The 21,718-nt window shown below is 37.5% G+C and overlaps 1 protein-coding gene across 3 annotated transcripts in view; it reads right to left on the bottom strand.

Annotated features, from left to right (window-relative positions):
• Positions 1 to 21,718, bottom strand: part of AMPD3 (adenosine monophosphate deaminase 3) — a 36,624-nt gene that overhangs the window by 12,588 nt on the left and 2,318 nt on the right. For all 3 annotated transcript variants that reach the window (XM_030038277.2, XM_030038276.2, XM_030038278.2), the window contains exons 2-9: positions 20,126 to 20,351; positions 17,394 to 17,589; positions 16,768 to 16,933; positions 14,127 to 14,346; positions 11,468 to 11,597; positions 1,439 to 1,633; positions 1,062 to 1,193; positions 45 to 208 (exon numbers count right to left, since the gene is read on the bottom strand). In XM_030038277.2, the coding sequence (XP_029894137.1) occupies positions 45 to 208; positions 1,062 to 1,193; positions 1,439 to 1,633; positions 11,468 to 11,597; positions 14,127 to 14,346; positions 16,768 to 16,933; positions 17,394 to 17,589; positions 20,126 to 20,346 (1,424 nt within the window). In that variant the 5' untranslated portion in view covers positions 20,347 to 20,351. The remainder of the gene's footprint in view (positions 1 to 44; positions 209 to 1,061; positions 1,194 to 1,438; positions 1,634 to 11,467; positions 11,598 to 14,126; positions 14,347 to 16,767; positions 16,934 to 17,393; positions 17,590 to 20,125; positions 20,352 to 21,718) is intronic.

The following is a 21,718-nucleotide window of genomic DNA, read 5'->3' as shown; positions in this document are numbered from 1 at the left end:
TGATTTCAAACTATTAAAATTACCAAGAGCTCCTGAATACTTACTAGATTCTGGGAACCTGAATTATCCAGCGCATATTAGGGGAATAAACTTTATGCTTAATGAACCATTTTGCCAAGTTCAGCCATTCATCTGGAGACCGTCCATAAATGGATAAGCGGGGTTCTGTATACTGGTACTTACTTTCTTCTAGTTCCCGGGCCACTTCCTATTAAGTAATAAATATATTTGCTTTAATATGAACACTGAAGACCATTTACAGCTAGTAGTGTATTTTATCATTGTATTTCCCTCAGACCAGAAATAACTGTATTGTCACCCTTTAAAGATAAAGGTAATCTCTAGGCATCTAAATATTCTACTAGCAAGCTATCTCAGATACCATTTGAGTATAACTAACTGTAACACCTAGATTTAGAGGACAATATTCTTTTGCAGTTATTCCTAACACCTTTGTAAGACATATGGTTAAAATTGGTAAATCAGAATTATACTATTTAAACTGTAGTAAATGACTACATAAAATATGCAGACCAATGAAGACTCTGACCCAGATCCATGGTAGTAGCAATTTAAAGGCTATTAATTTTAGACAAGCACTTCTGTATATTTTAGAAGAGCTGACATCCTGTTGATAAAAACTACTAATTCTTTTGTTGTAAGAAATGAATTTGAAGCCTGTGCATGCATGTGCAGATAGAGATTTATGCAGAGGTGCTTCCTGAGCTCCTCCTTCCCAGCAGCTACCACTAGCCAACTACATCCTAACAAAATATTAAGCCAGTGAATTGATCCTTGGCTGCTCTCCATTAGTTTGAAACTACACACAACTCTGCTTTGAACTCGTACACAAGTTATGTGTATGAATTTCTAACTCATAAAATTATTTAGCAAGCAGCAGTGGCTGACTTAGCAGAGGTCTTTCTCCAATGACTTGCTAGAGCAAGCCCAATACTTGGAATCACTTAACCATAGTGTTAGCTCTAGATACAATTATGACATCACAAATCTTTTACAAACCTTCATTTCTCTACAGCTGGAAAAGTTTGAAACTTATTTACCTTGACCATACGAGCAAAATATTCACCACCAATGTAGTTCTCAGTTTTCAAATACAAGTCCCTCAGCTCACTGGCACCAACTGGATTGTACTTGGAATTGAATTTGTCAAATCGATGAAATGTTTGACGACCCTGGAGGAGGAAAAAACCCAAATAACCACGGTTTTAAGTACATACAATAGTTTATAAATTAAATTGCCTAGCAATAAAAGGAACAGGAAGAAAAAGCCTATGCTAACTTACTTCAAACATGAAAAGTAATGCATGAGTTCAAATTCTGATTTAATAAGTTATCATGCAAAAACTGTAGAAACCAGAATTTCACACTTAGAAAACTTAGCTTTCTTTCATTTATTTTACCATTTTAATAGACTTACAGCGTGGACATCTAAAGAATCTACAGTGAGGTCATAAGGGTCCATGTGAAGGCTTTCGAAGACTTGCTTTAAAGTCATCTTCTTGCCTTTTTTCTCTGCAACAATCCTGTCGGGCTCCGTTTGATATGTGTGTTTAATAAACCTCAATAAGTGTTTCTGGTTCATGCAAGCAGCAGCATGGATATGAGTATCAACCTGTAATCAAAAGATTATTCATGTTCATCATCCATATACATAAACTTAAATTAGCAAAGTATCTATGTCAGTGACAACAATGACTAAAGCCTTCTACAATATTCCTTAAGTAACAAATGGATTAGTGCCTAAGCAAGTAAAAATGTTTCAGAACCCCGAGATTTTGGTTTTGGAGGAATTATTCAATAAGCAGAACTATAAATAAAATAGCCCTCAATTAATACTTTCCTATTTAAATAAGAAAATTTTTGACAAGTTAAGATACATTAAAAGTGCCAATCACAGAACCTCAGTTCAGATTAAATTTGATACTTCCTTAAAGGACACTCTGATCCTGTAGTATCCTTTTATTTCATCCATAAATTGATGATGTCTTCCTAGTTATAGACTGTAGTTATAACCATCCTCTCTGACTGAAAGGACCTGGAATTCTCAGCCATTTTCAAAAGTACAATTCATTTTTTTATTTCAGCCACATGAAACACCTTGGGTCACTAGAACTGCAAAATGAACATATGAGAGATTTTGTCACCTTTTTTTTCCCAAGTTTAATAATAATACAGCTACTCATAATGCTGACATTTTTCAGTTTCTTCAGATCTCTTCACACACTCAGGGAAGTGCAAGCTTCACAGAAGGGCTGAGTGTACTCCTTCAGTTTTTTGTTGAAGTCCCATTTTTTAAAAAAATTGACGAGAACCAAATGGTTTCCACAGGTATACTTTTCTTTTACTCAGAAGCTTGCACTGCTATTTGAGCAGCCTATATTAGAACACAATCCAAAGAAATAACTGATGAGATTTGGGGGTTGGTTTGTTGATTTAAGTTTTCCTTTCAGTATGTGTAATTCCTTAGGTGTCTCCAGCAGGTATGTAAAACAAACCCATTGCAGTTCCTTGCAGTCAAGCGTTTGTTATCTTAACTACACCGATAAAGAACAGAAGAAAACCAGGTATATTCCCCAACTACTTCTTGTTTGAAAAGGCAGGTAATACTAATTGCAGTTTCTAAGGACCGAGTACTTTAAAGGGAAGAATAGGCCTTAGCTGGAATAATGGCCCTAAGGAATCTAACAGCACAGCAATATCCAGTGTGTGGAGCAGCAGAGCTGCAGCTCCAGGGTCCACTTGCTTTGAATTTCCTTGAGAAATTCTGACTGAACAAGAAAACAGCCTAACGCATGTCCTAGGCAAAACAATGAAATTACCCTACCAACAAATTCCTATCAATTTAAAACCAAAACGAACCACTGTTCTGATTAGATTTCACAGTTGACACATAATGAGCACAATGGCCCTGGGGACAGTTTGACAGACTCTGAAACTGCCTTCAAGTCCAGACTGCCAAATCCTAGCAGAAGCAGTTTCAGCTCACCCAGAAGCCACAGTGCTGCAGCCTGTCTGCTAAGCTTCCCATTTTCCTCTGGCCCAGGCCCCACCTGGACATAGATGGCTGTGAGCACAGGGATGTGTGGTCAGAAGCAATCGCCAACTTGTTCACTATTTCTAACACGTGCCTTGTGCACCAACTGCCTGGTACTGGAGACAAGTCTTACAAGACCAACTGGCAGAATGGTTCTGCAGAAGGAGTAAGAAGCCAGACAGTCAGTTTGTAACACAAGTTTCAAGACGATATGTTACAGGGACATGATTATTCAGATAGTAAGTCGAAAAAGCACCACACAGTACTGTCCCATATATTGGTAGGAGCTGGTTTGGAATCCTTATAAGTAACACTTTACCATGAAGTCTTACGTGAAACTGCAGTGGAAAAGGCTGCTCCAGCTCCTCATATGGAGTAAGAAAGGAGCTTCAAAGCAGAAATAAAAAATAATCTTGCTTCTGCACAATACTGGTAATGCAGCTGTCAGAACGCACCCAGTTTTGCTGTCTACATTTAAAGGTTTAAAAAAACCAAATACTGACAACATTCCCAAGAAACGTCACAAAAGGAAACAGGAGCTGGAGAACCCACCCTGCCATGTGATTGTAAAAATGAAACTTATTTGGCTTTCAAGGTGCAATTTGAGAGTTAATGTGATCAACTGTAAACAGGTATTTGTACATCCAGAAGAGACAATGAGGGGACACTTCAGTCTCACAGGCAATAATGGAACAAGATCTGAAGGTTGGATGCTGACATTGGATACAAGTTGAACCCACTGCACTATGCTTTTTAAAATGGAAATAACTAGCATTCCCAGGGACACACTCCCAACAAGAGCTGCATAGCCTGTATGCAGGAGTTCACACTAGAAGGAATTCTCAGATAAACCAGCTAGCTACAAGAAGTCACTGAACCTACTTGTCTGCAAGGACTCTCATCCAGGACTCTTCTGTCCAGGAAACTGCAAACATGGACACGTATGTGAAACCAGTGTGTTCCCCTTTGCGTAGTGACTATGTCTGCAGCTTTCATATTCCACCAACAGACATCCTGATCTGCTTTTAAGGATCCGTAGGAAACAGATCATGGAGCACCTGAGTAAGTAACAGCTGTACTCCTGCAATGTAAACCTCAGCTTATGCTATGACATACAATCCACAGAAATGCCAGTTTTACTTGGCACATGTAGTCACTTAATTTGCAGTTTATGCATACAGAAGTTGTCGCTTTCTAAGGGTAAATGTATCTCCATGTGACTGTTAATAGCATAACCAAAGACCAGGATATAAACTGAATCCTAAACATTAACATTTAATTGTTAATCACTGCCTAGTTCAAATATGCTGGACACTTTAAAGCTAAATGAAAAAGCAAGAAACATATTACTGTCTCAAAGTACACAATGTGAAGTACACAACGTGAAGTACACTACTAATGCACAGTAAACAATGCTGTGTCTAAATTAGTAAAAACAGCTCCACTTGACATATTATTACACTCCTCAGAGTACCTGTATAGCCATTTGAACCCAAGTGCATTATATATATGCTTACTCAGGATAATAAACATCTTCTGTTTTAGAAACAAATACTGTTTACTATAAACTCCTCCTGGACCAGTGAAATACTCTAAACTGCTAGGCTTGGTCAACTTACATGGGAGAATGAAATAACAGTTGATAGATGCCCTATAGGCATTAAACATTAAGGAAAAGCAACTCACAAGATTAGAATACCAGGTGTAGGGAACCTGAATAAGTGTAGTTTATTGAATTTCAGAATGCACTAGTTCCAGTGGTGGCTCAGTTACTGGAATTAATGAGTCTTGAAAAAAAAACCAAACCGAACCAAAACAATTCCTCTTTCTTTAAATCAACATGAATTCACTACTGTTAGGAGGGTAAGGACAGAAAGCAAGGCCACATTTTGTTTCTTTTGTTTGCTTGTATGCAAGGATCACATGAATGACACAGTAGTAACTACATTTCTTTTAAAGTCCTGCTTCCCTTTGAGAAATAATTCTCTCAAGTGTGCCTCTGCAATTCAGTAAGCTCCTGTGAAATCTTCTCCGGTCCCCACAAGTATATCACACATAGCTCTACAGCTGAGTTAATCACGTCAGGCTTATTCTCTTAAGAACCAAGATTTTCCCTTTTTTTTTTTTCCTCCTCCCTCTCCCTAAATATATTTATTCCCAAGAGTAAAAAGACTTTCCTAGAGTCTCTTTCATGGTTTTTTCCAGAGAATGTGCAGTACTTTGGCTACCTTTTTTAAACTACCTGGTGTATTCTGACCTTTGGGTAAGCAGCAACTTCAGTAACAACAAAAGTCTTAAGAGTATCACACGGCTTTTTCTTCATTGTTTTTTAGAAGCAATGCAACTTTTTGGAAGGTTTTAATGATTTGAGCTTTGACCTACCCTAGCACATAATTAGTGTGTATGCTTTTATGCACTTCCACAATTCAGTGTGCAATCCTATCTAAATGAAGTATCTAAACACAGAATCCTTAGACATACCTTATAGGGATTTTATTATTATTATTATTATTATAATAAATGTTATCATGCTGAGAAATTGTTACTAATTTCATTGTTAATTATGAAAAGCATCTATGAAAAGAATTTGAACAGATCGTGTTTACATAAGGGTGACAAATGCCACCTTTGCCTCCTCCCTCCCCCCAAAAAAGACAAAACCAGTCCCATTTTAAGTTGTTATTATTTTGTTCTTCATACTATACATGAAGTAAGCTGAGGCTTTTCAGGGCCATGAGTAATAAGCCCCTACCACAAGGTCTATTTGCTTCTATTTGCAAACATTCTACTTGTGTTTCCAAATTTGTTACAATGCCACTCCAGCCCAATTTCCCCTTAGTGGAAAAAACCCTCAGCTGCATGCCCTTAGCCAAATTTCTTGTTGCAGTTCTTATTTTCCCCTCACCCCAGGAGGACACCTTTTACTCAAGGTCACATTCATCTTCAATGAAAAGAAGAAACACAATGAGTGACAGAAGCCTAGCTTGGCACATAATATGCCTTCAGTGAACTCACCTTTTTAAAAAATGAAAACAATTGTTAACACAAAGATTTCCTTAATTCTTTTAATTCCATCATGTCATTCAAGCAATGGTGGACATCAATCTCCTTGCAATTAAAGGGTGGTAGAATTCCCTTCACTCAGCAGTTCTCCATGTAATGAAGCCAGCCTGTCTTCTACTGCACCTTCTCAGTTCAGGCTAGCCCTTGCCTGTCATTATTGATCTGACCACCCAAGCCATTCTGTCTGCACGCTTTGTGGATTAAATGCTTGTACTTCTCAGTCAAGATAGTTACATCTATGTACAACTTGCAGCTTGAAGGAGTTCCCATTGCCCTCCAAATCACATCTCACCAGCACCAACTTCCCTAAACCACTCTGCCTTCCTCGTCTTCCTGCATTGCTTCTCCTTCCTTCCACTGTCTCTCAAATCTCCACAAAACATCCAGCTCAGATCTATTTTATGGATGCTTAGCTGTGCATATCAGAAATAGTGTTGCACTGAATTAGGCATATGCTCTAGATTCAGAGCAGTAAGTGATAAATAGAGCAAAAACAAATGCCAAGGGAAGCCCTTTAAATGATACTGAACTGTTCCAGTGCATAGATTAGTATCCACAGTTGCTAACTGCCTGATTTTCCAAACACATGCACTTTAACTCGTAAAGACTTCTACGCCGATAGCTATGGGCTTCATGAACTTGACAGTGAATCCTCTGCAGCCTTTAATTCAATGCTGGATTGAAGGGAAGTCATTCCACATCCCACTGCGAGAGTCCCTGCTCACCAATATATTTATAGTGCATTAGATTTTCAGATAGGATGCAACAACTTTATACAATGAGCTTGATTCTTTCCTTGCAGCTCTGTAATCAGCATGAGAGGCAGAAGACACAAAATACTCTGCCCTAGCGGTAATGCTCCTGACAGCCAAAATAGTCCCTAGAGCTGGGCAGAGCCCCTCAGGAGCTTGTCTAATTCATACTTACACCATCCAGAGCAACCCAAAACCCAGGAGACAGGAGATGCAAATCTCTGTGTCTCCAGCTGTTTCTTTGGCTGTACTCATTGCAAAATGCACAGAATCAAGCCCTATAATGTTTGTATTCACACGAATACAGAAACAAGACTGCTGTGAAGAGAAACAAATTTCTTTTTCTGTTCTTTTAATTACTAAAAGAAAGGACAGAGGAAAAGCTTTCTTTATGGTCTCTACAGAATTTTTGCATTATAATGATTGATGGCTTTCTGCCTCAACATTTTGTGCTTACTTGCAAGACTGAGGGCAGACACAAGAATTTACCTCAGCATCTCTGCAAGACAGGAGGGGAGAAGTAGAATGCGCACTGCTTTGGAAGCACAAAATACAGCTTTACTGTCAGTTAACAGTGGTAAGGCACCGTTACATGTAATGCTAACAGAGGTACAGAGAGGCATTCCTGTCCTTTTAATCTTAGGCTAACCCATAAGCCTTCCCATTCGCCATCACTTTTGGTTTATATGATGAAACTGAATTTCACCACCAAAGTCAGTATGTAGCTACTGGGGGGAAAAAAAACAGAAAAGAGAAAAAACAGAAAAGAGAAAAGAAAAGAAAAAAACAGAAAAGAGAAAAAACAGAAAAGAGAAAAAACAGAAAAGAGAAAAAACAGAAAAGAGGAAAAACAGAAAAGAGGAAAAACAGAAAAGAGGAAAAACAGAAAAGAGGAAAAAAAAGAAGCAACCTCAGAATGAATCAAAGTTCAGGGAAGTTAAGGTATAGATTCACTGTTCACTCACAAGGCTTTTAATCATATGTTTAAAAAGCAGACATCTGTTAATTTCATTCTGTATTTTGTGAGATCTACAGAATTTAGAAGTATATAAACCCACTCTAACTTCCTTTCTTAGAAGTAACAAGTGGTATTTCAACCCTGTGGTCACAAACAAAAGCTAGAACTTACTTCCTTTTTGTCTAACCAATATTTAAAAAAAAAAAAAAACATCAGTTGCAACGATCTAGACCAAATGGTATCTCACTGCACCAACGAGCTATTGCAACACAGAACTCAGCAGGGCTGTGTAAGCCACTCTAGAAACTGCATTCTTCTATGCAGAGTTACCCTGGCCTGAGTGAAAGCTCTGCTGCCACACAAGGCTAGGCATCTGAGCTAGCGAGTCTGTAGGTAGAAGAATATGATGTGTAAAAGTCACTGCTATGACATATCCTCAGGCTTGGTTTGCTGACACACTGAAATAATGGCTAAAGGGAACAAGAATACAAAAGGAGGCTTAGGCTGTCATTTTTTCATCTTTAGAAAACTGTATCAAAGCCAATGCATTACATAGATATATGTCATAAAGGTAGCAAATACATGTTAGGTAAACAAATCTCTTGGCTTCACCTTAAAAAAAAAAAAAGGCAACAACCTCCATGCTAGAAAGCACGAGACAAACCAAAGTTGCTAATAACAAGAACAGCTCCAAGACCAAGAAAACACAGTAAATGCCTCCTGCAATTAGCCACATTTTATTAAAAGTAAAATAATATTCAGGTGTAGGTCCCTTACTCTGAAGGTGTATTTCAGTTAAACTGAACTATCAGCCCTGAATTATCTGAGGCTGTTGAGCACAGTGGTCTATTGGAAGCCCCACTCAAAAAAACCTCACATACTTTCTTTGGAAGGCAAGACACCCTAGTACACAAAGCCTAAAACTCAGTTCTGAGTTTGTGTGCTGTAGACCTAAACTCTTACTACTAAATTTCATCCTTAATGCAGGCAACCCAGGAGTTATGTGGAGAATCTGCACTGACTGCACTTTGCTATGCATCTGCTGGAAAACGTGGGAGAGCCCTGCTGATGGCAGACCCAAGAGTCTTCTCTAAAGTTAGCGTTCTCCTACACAGACAGTTGTCCACCTCCTGTGGGGAGCCAAGTGGAGCCAGCCACTGTCTTACCACCTGTGGATTCTTGTCTGTCTAGAGAAGTATTTGTCTGGTTATTAAAGGGCAGTTTTCCAGTTCCAGCTTGATCAGTGCAAAACCTACCTTTGGTTGCATTCTGGTTAAGACCAATGTGTAAGATACACACATACGTTTCCCTTTTTTAATAGGAGCCTTATCTTGGGATTTATTAAATAGATGAGCTCACTGGAGGAGAACACCTATTAAACCAGGAAAAAAAAGGGGGGAAGGGGACAGGGAGAAGGGGGAAAAAACCCCAGTAACCTTTGACTGTCATGCCAGCAAATAATGCTGGCCAGCTTTCTACTGTACCTTTCTAAATGCAGTACTACATGTTCACTGATTGACCTTGCCACTACATTCACAATTGTTTTAATTTTGGCACTTTCCATCAGTTACTTTGGCTCTTTTATATAAGCAAACAGATTGTACTAGGATCTCCACACTAGTGTCTGAGGGATGCAACAGACAACTTCACTAACAGCTCTTTTGGGAGGTGAATCTTATTTCTTGCTTTCCTTATGAGCAGTACGCACTGTTTAGGATGGACTAACAGAGAGACATCCTGAAAATACAGACCCTAGAAGTGTCTGTTTCATATTATAACTTTCACTGCTGATAGCATCATTAGGGAGGAAGCACTTCAGGGAAGTTACAGGTCCAAACATTACTTGGGTTAGCAAGACATAGAGAAGACAAGATTTGGGGTCTTACAGGAACTCTATCTACAATGCAGTTTACTTTCCATAGAGAGTGCTTGCTTCATAAAAATACTACTTTAAGCAAGATTAACTCTATGCAGCAAGAATTTTTAAAGCAGTAACTAGCAGTAGGAATGATCTCTGCCAGAGAAGAGCAAGCTTGTTCCTGCTCTTTTGAATTTGGGTATTGCCAGAGGGGAAGTGATGCCCAATTTGTGCTTGTGAACAACATTAATGCATTTGTAGATTAGCTTATTTAATAGTAGATAATTAGAAAATAATTAAGATACGCCCAGAAACATTAAACTGTTGTTTTTAAATCAAAAGCTGAACTCAGCAAGTACAATCCTGTTAATTACAGCTTTGCAGTAATCAAACTGATCGTCTAGGCAGTTACTCGATCCACACCTGTCCTACGCACCTCTCAGTCACTTTTTATTATTAAGGTCTCTGTCAGCTAGTGAAGTGTTTTATCCAAATGTGGCATGGAGTAAATATCTTGTCCGCGGTTATACAAGAAAACTGTCAAGTTAGGAGTAGAGTCTCTACCACTTGAATACTGCTTGAGTGAATTAGCTAATAGATCCTCCCATCCATATGCTTAACAGATGAAAGTGTGAAATTCATTAGAATTTACCTAACAACCCATCTGCTTCTAGCCTTGCGATGGACAGGGGTACATCCATCAAACACTTTTATTTAGCAGATTTTGTATTTGACAGTTTATTACCACAACAGTAGCAAACTTTCAGTAGCCAGCACACTGGACACTATAGAGAAAAGCTAAAAGGACTTTTTGAGGTACTAGCGCTAACCAAAACATAGCAGAAGGATTAAAGCATTGATCTAAACCCTGAAGTTACAAAATAAGGACTACCTCTTCCAGTTGCATATAAAAACAATGCAAAATGGACCTGAAGTGGTTAAAAACACCAGCAACAATTACTACTTTGTGAAGAAATCTCACCTATCAAACTGAAGCATTATGACTCCAATAACCTCCTCTTAACTTCAGGAAAGGGAAGCAAATGAAGCAGCATAACACTGTTGCTTCCATGCTTTGAAGAGAATGCAGCTCCCTTGGGTGCAAGTATGTCAGGAAATGAAATCAGCTCTGTGATTCCCCTACCTGTCTCCTAATTACATCCCAGTGTATCTCAGAGGCAGCTAAGAATATAACTCAAAATAACAATCTCTTTACTTAATATTTCACAGACATTTTTTACCAGATACTGATGAACCCTCAGTTCAGTTTCTGTGGGAGGTCTTTTTTCTTTTGGCATGTATTTGAACACCTATTTTCAGTATGAAGTAAAATTTTTAGCCAAAATCTATACAGCTGTTCCTACTACAGTCTAGTATAACTTACCTACATGAAAGCAGGAAAATGCACTTGACTGTCTTTAAGTGAATTAATTAAAATGAACTAAACCTCCACGTGGATATTTTCATTCATAAGCCAAGTAAGCCTCATTTGATTAACTGTTTTACTCCTTTAAAGCAATCTACATACAATGAAACCCCTTTGATTCTGAATACGTGAACAGATGAGTTTAGCATAATCCACTTAACCCACTTACATTCAAGTTAATTTTCCTGGACGTGTTCCCATGTAGAAAACTTTTAATATTCTTAAAGTAACATAATTCAATTGAGCGGTATGCACACACCACTTCACATATCATCTACACCTCACACAAGAAAAGCAAAATTGCTGGAACTCCTACTAAAAACAATGTCATGCCTTTAATCCTTTTCACACTTACCTTTCTCACATTATAAAAGTCTCGATGGGGATTACTCTTTAGTTCTTTAAATTCCGACATTTCATTTAACATCTCATGTAAACTAAATTTAGATTCTAAAAAGTTAAGCCTCCGATGACAATATGTTTTTCTGTAAAAGAAAACACAAAAATTAACTGTAACTTAAAACTATCTGTATTTCAAGTTCAGTGAGAACTTGAAAGTTTTCACAGTAAAAACATGTATTTTTTTTTTATGAAGACCAAGACAAATTCATTCTTCTTATCCTACTGGTTAACAAATATATAAGTCAATATCCAATATGATTTCAGACCAACGTTCTTAGTGAAACCTCAAACACAGCTCTACATAACCGTGTTATGATCTTTAAGTTGTCCATGTATTGTTATCACTGTATCTGTGCATAAAGTGCAGTTCTTTTAGTATCTTTACTTTACTCAGCATCGTTAGTAATGATGGCCAGAGAAAGCATAAAACCTATAATAAAATGTGATGTGAATTGCTACTACTCTGAAACTATATCTCCAACAGAGCAGATCACCTCATATATAACAGAAACAACCCGTAAGCCAGATTTGCTCATGGTGGAAATAATTTTTTTTTTTAAATTTGCCATTTATTTGCTTTTTCAATGTGAATGTAAGAAGCCAAGATACAACCCAATCCACTTCCATTTTTTATCCCTTAAAAAACACATATATTGTGTAGAAATACTTTTTTCCAAAATAATTTATTGTGTTCTTCTTAGAAAAATCATGCTTTTTTGTTCCTGCTTGCCTATTCCTCTGTCTTCACTTTCATCTTCTGTTATGTTTCTCATACTATTTTTAACCAAGGACATGGTTTTTCTCTTCACCATCTGTCAATTCTTATTGAATCTACAATATATTTGTAGCACTACTGATGTAATAGCCTTCTTTTTTCTGCTTTATTGTTGACAATCTCTCCTCAATGGGACACAAATCCCATTATGCATTTGAAAGTCTGATTCAAACACAGTCTCACTGTACCTGATACTGATCAAGACCCGTTTGCTCGCTGCAGGAAGTCTTTGTGGGTTATATTATTATTCAAGAGACTGGAAGACGGAGGAGTAGGGGTGAGATTTCACCACTTTAAGAACAGCACAGATTAAAGAACAATGGGTTCTTGATCTCCAAGCAGCCCCATGTGTGATAGACATAAATGACAGGAAAGCACTTGCTGCAAACAGGGAAACAATACTGTATGAAGAGCTTATGCAACAGGATTACTGAAAAGACTTTTTCCTTTTAGTTTGTGTGTATTTATCAGCGAGTGCAAATCAGCCTGCAAAAGCTTAATCTGAAAGAGTGAAAAGAGCAGATGATTGCTCCTACATTCACAAAGGTGCTGAGTGTTCTAACATGTCCAAGCGCCATTCTTATTTATGGCTTCCTGATAAAGACTGTTAACAAAAAACTGCAAAAAGAAGGGTCTTCGGCATGACTTCTGTTTCAAGTTTTTCCTCGTCCTTTAATCTTCTCAGTATCTGCGTCTTGGAATATAACATGCCGAAACTGGAAATACACTTACCGATTGCATACTGTAAACAAGCATACTCAAGCTAGCTTTGATTTGGAGCAGGAGTGCTGACAATGCTGGTGGAAGCATAGGCTTTTGCCCTTGAAAAAGTGCTTAGAGAATGGGACAGTTCTGTTCAGTCCATCTGGTTTGCCACAATCAATGTGCAAGGCAGACAGATTATGCTGCAGGTGTCAGCCAGACCCAAAAGGGAAAGAATGCATCAGGTGTGACTAACTTGTCACATTGTAAGTGATGATCTCTCAAAGGCACGACTACGAATGCAGTGCTGGCAGGCAGGCCAAACAGTTCTTAAGAACAGTCCAGCTTCCTGCTTTGTTCCATCCTAGGGTGGATTCTTTTCCTTTCCAGGTGTTGAGGCCATGAGAAACCTTGATGTTTCTTTCCAGTCCTCAGCTGGGAAGTAAACTTAAAAACTGGTTGCATATGTTTTCGTCATGCACTGGAGTTGCTTTGTCACAAGTGTGTCAGTGACCATACTAGAGTTGTTGTAGTTCTGATTTTTACAGATTTCCCAGGAGTTTGATGGTTCTGGGAAATTTCAGACCTATTTTGATTGTGCATGTGCAGATCAATTTTGCAGCACATGAGCAGTTAATTTACATCTGGAACAAATCAGACTGAGTATTTATGTTGGTGAGCTGTTCTGTATGCTCTACATAGGCAGGGTTTCTCTTCATGCAGCAATAGTACAACAGACATGAAGGAATTCCAGACAACTGTTCAAAAACCTCAAATTCAGCATAGGCCAAAACAAAATAAAAAAGGTGAGGTTCAAGTTTCAGTTCCCATGCCTCAAGAAGTTTGGGTCAGATTTGACTTGAATGGGAACATTTGGCCAATTTCTTGCTTTTCTGTTAACTGCTTCTCATTTTGCCATGGTGGATGCAAAGAAACTAAGGAAATATAGCTGTATGTGTTTGGTTTGGTTTTTTTTCCTTTTAAGTCCTTCCATGATGCATTAATGCTTGAGAAGGGCAAAACAAAACATTACAGTAGAATGAGTACACTGAGGAATTAAATATCACAAAAGTGGGAAGTATTAAACTAAAGGTAACCAGCAGCCTGAAGGGGCAGAGAAGAAAGAGTAACATACGTTGGACCATCTGCAATTAGAGCAAGAACATGGCTCAGGTCAAGAGTATAGGTCTCCAGGTCAGGATATGGCAGACTCCGAGGCTCGTTGAGTTCCATCATTTCTTTGTTATCATAAACAAAGGGAATGCCACCTTTTATCTTGATAACATAATCCAAATTGTCTGGAGCATCATCAAGATTGTAAGGATCTTCATTTTCTTCTGGGGGTGAATGGAAATCTGGAAATAAATTTACATTACGTTTAGAAGAAATAACACAAAAGGCAAAATAATTACAAAAAGGACTTTCTGCTTCTATAATGCTTCATTTCTAATGGATCTTAATACTTTCATTAAAATCTCATTTTCAGTTACTATAAAAGATCTGTTTTTACAACACAGCTTTATTCTGACAGGCTTTAATTACAGTCCCTCTCTAAGCCAAGTACCTACCTTAATTCAAGTATTATACATTATTAGAACTATTCTCTGAACCAATGTATAAATAGATTTAGTAGTATTCTTTATTAATGTATGATGGCACAAGTTTCAAAATAAGTTTCCAGAAGTATGTTAGGATGGTTGAAAGTACAGTTGAGATTTTTGAACAATAAAACAGTTGTTGACTTCATACCCACCTTCATTATTTTCCTTTCACCTTCTGACTCCCTGCAGTAATTTTGGAAGTCTGTATTTAAGTACATAGTAATGCAGCTGTTCTCATATTGAAACACCAGTCAGAAAAGAACTGGCTGTGCCTTACTTCTTCACCTCTGCCCTTCCCACAATCCAATGAGCTAGACTAGTGCATGCATACTAGGTCTGTTTCCTCTTTCTCTCAACTATTAGTGAATATACTTCAATCATGGTAGAGCAGGAAATAATTTAAGACTCTGCTTCTCACTCTGACCAAGGCAGTGGTTGGTTTGTAGTTATGGGGGGGGGGGGGGGGGGGGGGGGGGGGGGGGGGGGGGGGGGGTGGGTTGGTTGGTTTTGTTGTGTTTTGATCAGGGTTTTTTCTTTTGTGCTTTTTTGTTGTTTGTGTTTTGGTTTGTGGGTTTTGTGGTTTTGTTTGGTTTGTTGTTGGGGTTTTTTTGTTGGTTTTTTTTTTTCCTTTCTTTCTTTGGGTTTTTTCTTTGTTTGTTTTCTTCTTTTAACTAAAACTCCTTATTTTTGTTTAATTGCTTTTGAATAGAACCAAGAAGTACAGAAGCCAGCCATAGTACAACACAACTCTAGTTTTCCCCTTGGCCTTCTGATCATGACCAAAATCCGACAGTACCAGAATCACAGTTGGGATTTGTTCAGTACAGTTTTGTAATCCCTTTACAAAATTACAGGGTTGGTTTTTTTTTTCCTAAGAATCAGGTAAACACACATACTTCTGGGACATTCAGCTTATGTGAACACTCAAACATTATCACTCATGCTAATCAATGTTCATCGCTTCTTTTATAGTATCTTACTAATGCAACTAGCATAAAATAAGTGTCTCAACTACATTTATGTCAACTGAACCACATTTTTGGGCTCAGTCTTATTACCGAGATTTTTTCTTTTACCTGTTCAGTTAAGCCAAGACAGAAGAGTAATTAGCCAGTCCTAGAGAACCTGAACATATGTTATAAACTGATACCATTCTTATCTCTAATATTCATAGCTATCCAGCTCAAACTTGTGCTAATTAAGACATCATGTAATGAGATTTTATTCTTTATGTTGTAAGTTTAAAATCATAACCGTAAAAAAGTTATTAATGTAATAATAGCTTGAAAATACCTCCCTGGCAGCTGTTCCAAAACACCTTTCCCATCTTGAATATTCAGTATACTGTCCTCTTTACACTCTTTCTGTATAACAAATGCTTGAAAACATGTTAATTCACCCTCTTTCAACGACTGAGCTAGAGGGTAATTGATTTAAAATGTCACTTTATGGCTGAGAATACATTGCCAACAATATGGACACATCTACAGTGGCACATCTGTACAGACCAAAGGTTGATCCTCACAGGCTAATCCAAAAACTAGCAGTGCGAACAGTTTAATGCACGAGCAAAGCTTTCAAGACACAATCCACGTAAGTGACAAATATAATTTGTGACATACATAGCGGGGAATATATTCAACCTAATAAGCCTTGTTGAGAGAGCAGTTTATTAACCCAGGCAGAATGTCCAACAAATACGACTACACCGCTTCCAGTCTGGTAAGTGTACCATGCCTGTGAAATTACTGAATCAGGGCTTGCTAACAGGCATGTCTGTATTGTGCTTCAATTTACAATGTGTATGAGCTCATAATCCCTTTTATTTCACCATGCCAAGATCAGGAGGAATGACTTTTCACTTTAAACCATATCCATATATCTTTTTCCTGGAGGAACACAAGTGTACTACTTACCATCCCATTTGCTGCAAAAAAAAAAAAATAATCAATGAGCATCTAGTATGTTTTTTCAGGTTTTGACAGCTTCAAAGTTTCAGATTAGACACAGAATTTATGACTTCAGTCCATCAGTGATTCTTCACCACTTACTAACAGAATAAATTACAGAGGCAAAGAAATTCAGAAGAGATCATCACAAAAATCCAACTTACCTTTACTATTGCAGTGCATGGGTTTAATTCTATATTTTAAAAAGAAGAACAAGGATATTCACCTGGATACACTTCATCTTCAACCTTCCATTTTTCATCTTGCATGCTACACAGATACTGAGACGTTGTTCTTGGGAAGCGATGGTAGGCAAGACGTGAATACTTTTCTCGAATGAGAAGAGCTTTCACCAGGCTCTTGGCAGCTTGTTCATAATCATCAACTGTAACCTGAAAGGAAAGCCTGGATAAATACTGACAAAAATAAAACAGCAGTTTTAGCAAAAAACTGAACCCATGCCAGTAACAAGCAGACTGAATTTCCAGAAATGTAAGCGTATGTGGCTTAACCATAAGGATCTTACCCAAGGTCTCAAGAAGCCAGTGACAGAAACAGAGTCCAAATAGGATGTGCAGAACACACACACACACATTTTTTCTCCAATCATATATTATCCATTTATTTAATGCCTGATTTTGTTTTTATCTATTTATTTTTTATGATAAAAAGTATAAAACTACCTGAACTTGACTTTAACTATTTCATAAATTAATATGTTCACAAAACAATTTAGTTTGTTGCAGAGAGCCATAACATAGTGACATTTCACACTTCATATACATTAGCTGCTTATGGTTTGGGATGTTTCCCCCCCCTAGATACAGAAAGGGGAGAAAAACGGTTTCTTACCCCCGCACAGTAGTCCCCACTAATTGAAACTCTCTGAAACTCTGGTACATCATATGGCACTTGGACTGGCAGAAAAGCACTTGGAAGAACTGGCGTTGCAGGAGACGGAACAGGATTGGCTGATGGTGCTTTCCATTCCTGAGACGGAATTTGTAATGACAAAGACTGGGATCGAATCATCTTGAAACTTTTCTTCCTATGAATTCATGGTATAAAGCATAAAATAAACCATGGTATAAAACATTAAATATACTGGAAAACTGATTACAGCAAAGAAATCACCCCCTAAGAAATTTTACAAATTAAATTAAATCTCTCATACCACAGGAAAAATGTTAGTCACAAAATATTTGTGCTTTTAGCTTTTTTTCTATTGACATTTCACATGATATATGCTGCACACAATTGTGCTTACCCTCCACACGAATACAATATGCCGTAATTTATTTACAATCACTGTAAGATGCCCTTAAGTTTTTTTTGTTTCACTTGTTACAAATTCAGTTTCAGCAAGTCACTGTACAGAAGGAAAATGCAATCACTGTGCTTAGTTTAGTGGGAGTTGATTCTTAGAAACTGGTAGCATCAGAATTCACAAAGTATCAAACAGAAACAAGTAAATGTTACGTACAGTAAGTTGTTGTAAGTTATCATGCTATTACACACTCTTTTCATTCTTCCCAAAACATGCAGGATTTAAAAACTCATCTAGTTGTCAGACAAGACTATGCATCAAAACTTCATATATAGTCATTCAGTTAAACTTGTAAGAAAAAGGATAAGCACGTAGTTATTCCTTAGGCACTGTTTGATGAGACTTGAGCAAAAGGCTAATGTTGGTTATCAGAGTAATAATATAGCATGGCTTTGATATGCAAGTCCATTCCTCCCCTCAGGGCAGTAAACGGCTAACCCCCATAGACTTAAAACCTTTTGCCCTTTCTCCGCAAAACTGTGATAGATGTGTACGTTAGACAAACCAGCTAAAAAAGAATGCTGTATTTTTCAGTGAAGTAATTGTAATACCTCAAGTGAAGTTTTGGAATATCTCTAAAGATTTAATTTTCCTTACTCAGTTTAAATGTATTTAAATGTATATTAAATATTCACACAATAAATATATATGTTATAAACCACCCATGATACCACTTTCTTTCGCACTCTGGAAATACTACCTCATTTTATAAACTAGATGCTAAAACCTTAAAATGTTAGTAAGAACCACTAACAAAGAAAAAGGAATACTAGAATACTCTCTGGAAGTTGCATTACTTCTGTGACATTCTGAAGAATAAGAACATATAGTGCTGGTACAATTAATACCCTGTGACTAAATTCCATCCTCTCTTAAGGACTTGTGGCCACCTTTAAAATCAGTATGAAATTCTTGAAAGGCAGTGTTGGATCAACTGCAACTGAAGACAGAAGTTTTACTCATCTAACTGTCCTTGAAGTACACTTCAGTTCTGTAGGACAGGGATGAATACTTGTTCTGTTCCCACAGGTAAACAACATACATACAATATCCCACTTACCACAGTTAAGCTTGTGCAAAACTTGAGGTACAGTTTGACAGAACATATTTCTATAGGACAATTTCCCAAATTAAAAGTGAAACTTAGCAGTTCAGGAGGAAATATATACCAAATAGTTGTTTGAATGAAAACATCTAGTTTTCCCTTCTGTGCTTGTTTACATCTATGAACACGCCAACTGGGAAACCCACTTGCACAATTCAAAACCTAAAGTCTCAGCCTGTATCATCAGCGTGTCATACCTTAATTTAACTAAATTGACTCTTCTCCCTTCTGTTCCAGAAGTATGATGCCAAGCGTTGCCCAATTGATTGTCTGCAGCTAACTGGGTACATGTGTTTAGCTATCACTTTCAAAGGCTTCCTTGTTTGCCAGCTTTTTGAAGAGTCTGTACACATCCAAGCCATTTGGTGTCAGACTGCTGCTGAGCTCACGTGACTCTAGGAGATAGTCTAACCAGTCCACTAAAGTTAAGATACTGGAACAGCCTGACATCAGGGTAAGGCGGTAAGGCTACCTCTCACAGAAGAGAATCATAAACCAAATCAAGTTTGGCTTCATTAGATTCATGGGTAAAGCAAAGGTGGACTGTACTTACTTTTTTTTTTTTTTTTTTGCGAAAACTCAAAATGCGTGCTTTTATGGCTGATAGTGGTTAAATTTTAGCTCTGCGAGTTAAGGAAACCTATGAATAACCTCATTATGCCAATACCACTTTTCATCTTCTCCCTTGATGTTAAATGTCAAGCCTTTGCTTTCATCTATTTTTACAGAGACTAAAAGAAGTATCATATCACTGTCATTTTCTCCGTGTTAAAATTTTCCATTTCTCTGAATGAAACTAGAATAAAGGGTAGTGGGGGGGAAGCATTTCTTTTTCTGACTCGTTTTACATTAAAGAGTCTTAGGGTTGTGTTCACTTCTACCCAGCTATGCTGTTTGTTAAACTTGCATAAGCAGTTATCTATGCTACTGCTGGAAACACAGCTGAGACCTCACCAATCTAAGTTCCCTAGGGCCCATCCCCGCACCTTGTGCGTAGCACAGAGGAAAATCACACAGATGCCCCTGGTACCTGCTGTTGACCTTTCTCCTGAAGTACTAAGAGACAGAATGTTACTTGCCAGATATTTCAATATGAACTCAAACTCATTTAAAAAAACAATTTTCCACTAAGAAAGCAACTACCAAACAAACCTTTTAGCTGTTTCCACAGACTGTTGTTCTGCCAGTTCCTTCTGTAGCTCCCTTTCCTTGGCCTCTTTCTGCCCAATAGGGCAGTCTTCAGGCACAGTGAATAGTGACAAGGCATCTTTGCTGTCTTCTTCTCGGAGAACTTTAGCAAATACCTTCTCTGCTAGAAGTCGCACATGCTCATCAACCTCAGAGATGTTCAGCTTTGGAAACTGTCTGGGCATCTCAGCTAATAAGGAAGACAGTTGACAAAATTACAACTACAAGAAGAATAAAGATATGTGAGAGACTGGGGTTTTTCATCATATGCCTATGAAAATAAAGAGCTTAGAGCAAAAGCACCATAAAGTAGAATAGCTACGCAGAATTTAAACTATTATGCAGCACACAAGAACCACAGGTATCCACTGAGCATCTTTACTTGTGGAGCCATGCCAATTTGTGAACCAGGAACTTCTTGGTATACTCATGAAAATTCCTACAATATGTATGTACAAATTTGCTAGTAAATTCCACTTGCATAATCAGATAGACTATTACTTGCGATATAACATATGCTCAGCTGTATGTACTTGCACTGAACTTGAAAATAACATTCACTCAGTTGCCTGACTTCTTCCCTGCTCAGTGACTTCAAACCAATTTTAGAGCCACAAGCTAGAAAAGAAGGTTGCATATTTCTACCTCACCCCATCCTTTCCACAAATAAGAAAGTCATGGAGCTGCTGTAAAGTAAAATGGTTGCACAACAGGAGCAAACATGGTGTGGTTAACTCAGTAATTTTTTTTTTTAATTTCTTTTCAGTAGTTCATATCCTGCTTTTGAATTGTACATAGGAAGCAGATAGGATATGGACTTTAATTTCTACTTGGCATTTAAATATTATTTTTCTAAAAAATATGTTTTATATTTAAAATTTTTACTTAAGTAGCCTTTCATCACAAAATATTTCCATTTTGTTACAGCAGCACTACTGAAAATACCATCTTTAGTATTTCTTCTGTAGTTTCATGGCTTGCTTTATATTTCCTTCTCATACAATCCAAAACGTCAATTTTGACATATCTGGTAGCATTCTGGAGGAGAAAAAAATACAGTGCTTGTAAGCTACTGACCAGCGTTATTTATTATGTACTATAAAGCTTTTTGAATGCCTTCAGTATGATGGAGTTTGTAACAAGTAAGATTAAATTCTTATTACATAAGTTAAAAATAGCCATGAACATGTCACAACAAATGGATCCAAGCACTGCCAAGAATGTGAAGTCTAGGTCCAAAAACTGGCATTTCAGAATCCTTTTTGGTTACAAAAATGCAAACATATTTTATAAGATAGTACTCATTCAAATAATGATGTATGCTGAAAGTCAGCATGGTAGTTTTTAATCACTCCAGGCATAACTTATCAGGGCCCCCATTACAGTATTTCTGTAGGCATGCTGCAAGTTTCACATGTTGATATGTGATCCTTATGATATGTGATCCTGTTGTTTTCAGCCTAAAAGATTATAATTAATGTCCACCTGTTTTCACAGTTGCTTTGAGAACACTTTTGCTTTTATTCTAAAAGCAAATATAGTATCAAGAGGTGACAA

The sequence above is a fragment of the Aquila chrysaetos genome, chromosome 16, assembly GCF_900496995.4.
Source record: "Aquila chrysaetos chrysaetos chromosome 16, bAquChr1.4, whole genome shotgun sequence".
In the NCBI taxonomy this organism is placed as follows: Eukaryota; Metazoa; Chordata; class Aves; order Accipitriformes; family Accipitridae; genus Aquila; species Aquila chrysaetos.
The sequence above is the reverse complement of the archived record's forward strand: the minus strand, read 5'-3'. Positions and strand labels throughout refer to the sequence as shown.